The sequence below is a fragment of the Trichechus manatus genome, unplaced genomic scaffold (genome assembly GCF_000243295.1).
Source record: "Trichechus manatus latirostris isolate Lorelei unplaced genomic scaffold, TriManLat1.0 scaffold00088, whole genome shotgun sequence".
Lineage (NCBI taxonomy): Eukaryota > Metazoa > Chordata > Mammalia > Sirenia > Trichechidae > Trichechus > Trichechus manatus.
The window spans coordinates 4,667,787-4,673,802 of NW_004444024.1; the positions used below are offsets into that span (position 1 = coordinate 4,667,787).

Below are 6,016 nucleotides of genomic sequence, written 5' to 3' on the forward strand. Positions count from 1 at the left end.
TTTTATAAAATGGAAAGATGGTTAAAGTTAATGCCTTGATCGGCAATAACCGAGACCCTAGAAATTGGAATGGGAATATCTGCGAAGAGGCAGAGATGAAGATATGTCACTTAGGTTCTCCTCAAACACTTTTCACTATTCTACATTGTCCCTGGCTGGACAAACCTGACAGGTCTTCAAGAGGAAATCTGCCATAGGGGAACGGAATAAGGCACCTAGGCTAGTTGCTAAGGTCAGAAAAAGGAATACCTGGGACTATATTTTGAGAAAGAGTGGTGACCCTGTGCACAACATACTGATAAGGGGAAACTTCCTTACTTAGCCACCCAGTGTCACAGATGGGGAAACTACAGTGTGGCTGAAATTAAAAGAGGTGTAATGCTTTGGGGACCACACAGGTTTGTTAAAGGACGCCCTTTGCCTGAGCATAAGGTAGAGAGAGGGTATACTCTTTTTTGATGACTCCATGAGGGTCTGAATAGCAGAGGAAATTTCCTGTGTGAGTAGCACTGAAATGTTGACCAAAACCGAAACCAAGCACACTGCTGTCGAGTCTATTCCAACTCATAGTGACCCTGTAGGACAGAGTTGAACTTCCCTGTAGGGTTTCTAAGGCTATAAATCTTTATGGAAGCCGAATGCCACATCTTTCTCCCGAGGAGCGGCTGGTGGGTTTGAACCACTGACCTTTCAGTTAGCAGCTGAGTGCTTAACCACTGTGCCACCAGGGACCCTTGAAATGTTGACGGGGCAGTGAATTTTCAGGCAACAAGGATTGAGATGGTATCAGTTTCAGACTTTTTCCTTGAGAGGTGTTTCTAAGCTGCCAGTCCACCAATAGACAGCAAAAAGGGCAAGACTGATTCACAACTATGTGTCAGCAATCTAGAAGATCTTCAAAAGTATTGAAGAGACCCAAGGGAAAAAGACTGAATTTCTTGCTAGTGAAGTACTTGGAATCTCTGAGAATCAAAATTGTTTTGAATTAATAGAAACGTAACTACCTAGCTCCCTGAATTTTCCACATTTCCTTCTATTGTTATGGGTGTCTGTGAGCAGATCAAGTTACACCTATGAATCAGGGTTTCCCAGGATGCTTTAGGTCCTGGGGATATGCCATTTTGGTGATGGCTGCTTTAACATCCTTGTTTCACAGGGTGTAGATGAGAGGGTTGAGAACAGGTGTAAGAATAGCATACACCACATTGCCCATGATGTGGAAGTAGAGGGGCAGGTCAGCCTTGTAGGACACGTAGGCTATGGCAATGGATGAGTAGTAGGTGCCGACCACCATGAGGTGGGAGCTGCAGGTGGAGAAGGCTTTTGAGTGTCCTTCTTGGGAGTTCATGCATAGTACTGAGGCCAGGATGCAGGCATAGGAAAGAAGCAGCAGGAGAAGGGGAAGGAAGGACACCACCATGGCGATGCAAAAGCCCATTAAGGTTTGGGGCATGGTATCAGAGCAAGAGGCCTGGACCACAGCCAGGTGGTCACAGAAGCAGTGATAGATGTGGCCAGTGTTGTCAAAAGCCATCTGGGAGGTCTGTACAACTGCTGGGATGGGCAGGAGGAGGGCAATTAACCAGGAACTGGCTGCCAGTGCAACGTTGGTCTGTGGGGTCATGTGGACAGGGTAGTGTAGTGGGCAGCAGATAGCCACATAGCGGACATAGGCCATGACCACCAGAATGAAGGCTTTTGAGCAGGAGAAGCTGTGGAAGAGGTACATCTGCAGGAAGCAGGCAGGGAAGCTGAGGAAGTGGTCCCCAAGTAGGAGCAGGGACAATATCTTGGGGATGGTGGTTGTGGTGAAAAGGAGGTCCAAGTTAGAGAGGTTAGTTAGGAAGAAGTACATGGGCTTGTGGAGGCTAGGCTCCTCCACCATGGCCAGCAAGATCAGGGCATTACCCACCAGAATGAGCAGGTAGAGGAGGAGAAAGACAAAGAAGATAGGCAGTAAGAGGGATTTTGGCAGAGAGGGGATACCCATAAGGTAGAAGATAGGCAAGGAGTCCACTGATCCATTACAGGTTATAGCCTCCATGGTGAATTAAAGCAGGTGAATTAAAACCCAAGGGTGGATAGCAGGAGCATCTAGAAACCAGAACAACATGGAGGTTGGAATGAGAATTACATAATGATTGTTGTATAATTAATGTAGCCACGATTATTTACAACCAACTCTAGAGGACGGATGATGGGCTCCATCCTGACCCTGAATTCTTCATCCTGTGTCAGAATTCCTTCTTCCCTTTTTTCATCAAATATGTTAAAAGTACGTACAATATACAAAGCCATATGTTATGTGCTGTGTATATAATAGTGAAGCTGAACAAGACAGAGAAGGTCTCTACCTTCATTGAGCTGAAATTCTAGTGTTATAGAACGACATTAAGCAAAGAGTCACATAATTATTTCATTGCAACTGTAAGAAGTGCTGCAGAAGAACTTCTGCTGGTACTCTTTTCTGTGTCCCAAACTGTCCTTTTGGGATGTCAGTCCTCTTAAACCAGGTCCCTAAGCTCCTGTCTCTTTTAGCATTTGCTTTAAGTTTTTAAAAAGTGACGCCATGTTGCTAGGGAGGACTGATTTCTCCAAGGTTCCCTGCAACATGCTATCTGCTCACCATGATTATTAACCAGGAACGACTCCTTTCTCTCTTGTTTGCTTGGTGCAGTGGCTCTGCCTGTCTCCATCTAAGTTGAGTTCTCTCTATCCAGTCTCTGGGTGTGGGGCTTTTTGTCAGTGAAGGGAGTGACACTAAAAATGCCCTTGGTAGGAAGAGTCATTCCTGATTGGGATCTGAATTGATAATGGATTCTCCCATATTTGGGCAGCAATGGAGAATCCAAGATAGTCTTTGTGTAATTCCCTTGAATTTTCCTCCCCACTGGCTCCTGCAGCTCAGCAGATATGCCTGTTTAACCATTTTATGCCCACTGCCCAGCATTCTTCCCTAGTACCAGGTCAGAAGGAGCCACAGTGCCATAGGAAGGCTTGGGAATCATTGTTGATAAAGACAAGCTGGAGATCTGCTTGCAGTAGCTACTCAAAGGCAAAAGAACCCCACCCAGGAGGGATCATGAGTGAGTGCTTTCAATCCGCAGACCTGGGGGTTTGAGCTGAGGGAAAGAACTGATTCACCCTCTACTGTAGGCTTGTCCTTCAGACTAAGCCACCATCAGGGCAAGTCCATCTTGACATCTGTAATTGCCATTGTTGCTTTGTTAATCAATGATTCCATGAGCAGTTTCCCTATGATTTTCCTGTAATGTCCCACACTTGTAACAAAATACTTCTCATGTCATAAACCACTAAGGTAAAAACTGGAAAAACTTTTTTTTCCCCAACCCCAGTGAATTTTCCTCCCATAGGCCAGAGGCTGAGCACAGAAAGGACAGGGGCTTTCCCAGGTTAAACAGTTGGTTGGCCGGGGGACTACAACTAGGTCTTTGATTCCCAAGACCAGGCTCTTTGTCCTGAACTATGGTTCCTGGAGAATCCAGAAGTTCAAGTTTCCAAAAGGGGAAAATATTAGGATTTTATTTCCCTTTCTGTTTTTTTATTTTCTTTTCAGTTGATATCATCAGACAAACCTAAAGTTTAGATTTCTTCCTGAGTCTCTGTGTGGTGGTTACTAAAGTTGGAATTGGTGTCTGGTAATGTGAATGCTCCTGTGAAATAATGTCCCAGAAGCAGTCCCAGAACTTGACAAGAGACTGAACCTACTTTGTAACAAATTGAGAGGGTTATCCCTCAGTTAACCAGAACCCCATCCTCACAGATTCAGTCACTGGGTTTTTCCCATACTCAAAGAGATGCAAACAACATTGCCCTGGACGTGGCTGTACTCAGGGGTAGTCAAGGACTGACAGTCCCTGGGTTAGGCTGAGTTGGGGGGATTTGAGAGGCAGAAATTCAGAAGGCCAAACCCAGAGGGGCCCTTAGAGGCCATCCAGTACAGTCCCCTCTCCCCCTCTGTCCCACTGCTTTGCAGGTGGTGATACGGATGCTGAGACCCGGGTGGGGAGATTGCACATGGATTTCCACTGCCAGACAGTGCTGAACTGTCCAACAGGCAGACCAAGCATGTGCTTGGCTTGCCAGCAAAGCAAGGCCACCAAAAATACTTTCCAAAATAATTTAACATTTGGTATTGCAAAGCACCATTCCAGTCGTCCATCATGGGAACTATCAGAATTTGGCTGGACTTTCTTACACTCTTTCACAGGTTAGTGCTCTTGTTTTCTTTTGAATTACATATTACATCTGAATAATGCAGCCTTGTGCTTAGGGACCAAAGGGCACTGTTTCCCAGGGCACAGAACCTGCCCCCAAAAGATCCATCTTGTTGAGATTGTCTATGTGCCAGACACAATGCTGGTGAGGGAGAGAGAAGGACAGAAAAACCAATAACCTGAATATCCAAGCTGATGCTGAGCTTTATGTACCACATCTCATGTCATCTCATATCATCTCATGTCATCTCATGTCATGTCATCTCATCTCACATCATTACATTTCATTATACAACCCTGCCAGGGCAGGGCTCTGCCCCTTCAACAAATGAGGGGTCCGAGAAAGAAAGTCCTTTTTTCAACACCATGGTTGGTAAGAGGTGAGAGCAGAGATGTCAATCTGAAGGCAGTCTGCTGCAAAGGACTGAGCTCTGGCCTGGGGACCAAGAGTCTTAGCTCCAAACCAACTCTGACACTCATTGGCTCTGTGACTCTGGCAACCTGAGCCTTGGTTTTCCCATCTGTGCAGTGAGGGTTTGGAGGAAAAGATCTCTGTGGTGTTTCCAATTCAGTGGGCAATTTTGTTAGTGTCTCCTCTGTTTGTCAGGATGGAGGCTTGGAGACAGATGACTTATCTATGCCCCTATGGGAGAGGATGAGGAGCCCTGGTGGTGCAACGGTTAAGTGCTCAGGTGCTAACTGACAGGTTAGAGGTTTGAACCCACCCAGAGACTCTGCAGGAGAAAGAACTGGCAATCTGCTTCCGTAAAGATTACAGTCAAGAAAACCCTATGGGGGTCACATAGGGTCACTCTGAGTTGGAAATTCACTCCACAGTACCAAACAACAACAACAAGGGAGAAGGCAAGTGTTCTCCCTTTTAGTGAGCGCTGCTGCAAGCCGGGTGCTTTGCCTTCATTCTGTCACTGTCATCATTGGTTGTTAAATGTGTGTGGACATGGGCGTCAGGGAAGACTGGATTCCAATCCCAGCTCCCACCTACCAGCTATGTGACCTTGTCCCCCCTGAGTCTTTTTTTGTTCATCTCTGACCTCATATGGTTTTGTGAGTCTTTGAGGAGAGAATGCCTAAATAATTCTTACACCAGAGCCTGGAGCATATAAAAGCTCAATATTTACTAGTGTTTCCAATGATTACTACTGTCATCAGTCTTGCCTTCTTATGGGAAGCCGTGGCCATAACCTTTTGAATCCTGCCTGAGAGCACATCCCTGGTCCTGGCCTGCCAGGGTATCTGGCTCAAGACCTCCCGGCCCATGTATGCACAGCCAGTCTGGATAATCTTGCACCTACCAAATCCATCTTCCTGGATTCCTGCACCACCTTCCTGCCCTTGTCTCCCCACCCCAGCTTTCTCTGCTGCCTACCTCTGTGTACTCCATTCTCAGTCCAGCCTACCTGCTGAACCTGGTCCACACTGGTGTCTCTGTTCGAGGCCTGGTGGAAGAACCAGGCTGGGCATGAGCCATGGCCCCTTAAACTCTCTGGTTCCTCTTTTCAGGAAGGCCTCCTGGGGCACCTTACCTCAGGATGGAACTCCTATGGGACACCACACCCACCATCCATCAGGGCTTTGCTGATAATGAGAAGAGCATCATTAACAGCCTTCAGAGGCCCAGAACTTTACACCAATGGTATAGCCTCTATTCTTATTATCCAATCAGAGCCTCACAACAGTAGAGAAGACAGGAAGTAATAACAGGGGATACAGAAAGTCCAAGAGAAGGAAATGAGGTTTAGAGAAGTAAAATAACTTGC

The 6,016-nt window shown here is 46.4% G+C and overlaps 1 protein-coding gene across 1 annotated transcript; it reads right to left on the reverse strand.

Annotated features, from left to right (window-relative positions):
* Nucleotides 1-1,150: 1,150 nt before the first annotated feature.
* LOC101353669 (olfactory receptor 2AT4-like) lies at nt 1,151-2,044 on the reverse strand. Its single transcript, XM_012557187.1, has one exon. The coding sequence runs from the start codon at nt 2,042-2,044 to the stop codon at nt 1,151-1,153; it is 894 nt and encodes a 297-aa protein (XP_012412641.1).
* Nucleotides 2,045-6,016: the final 3,972 nt, after the last annotated feature.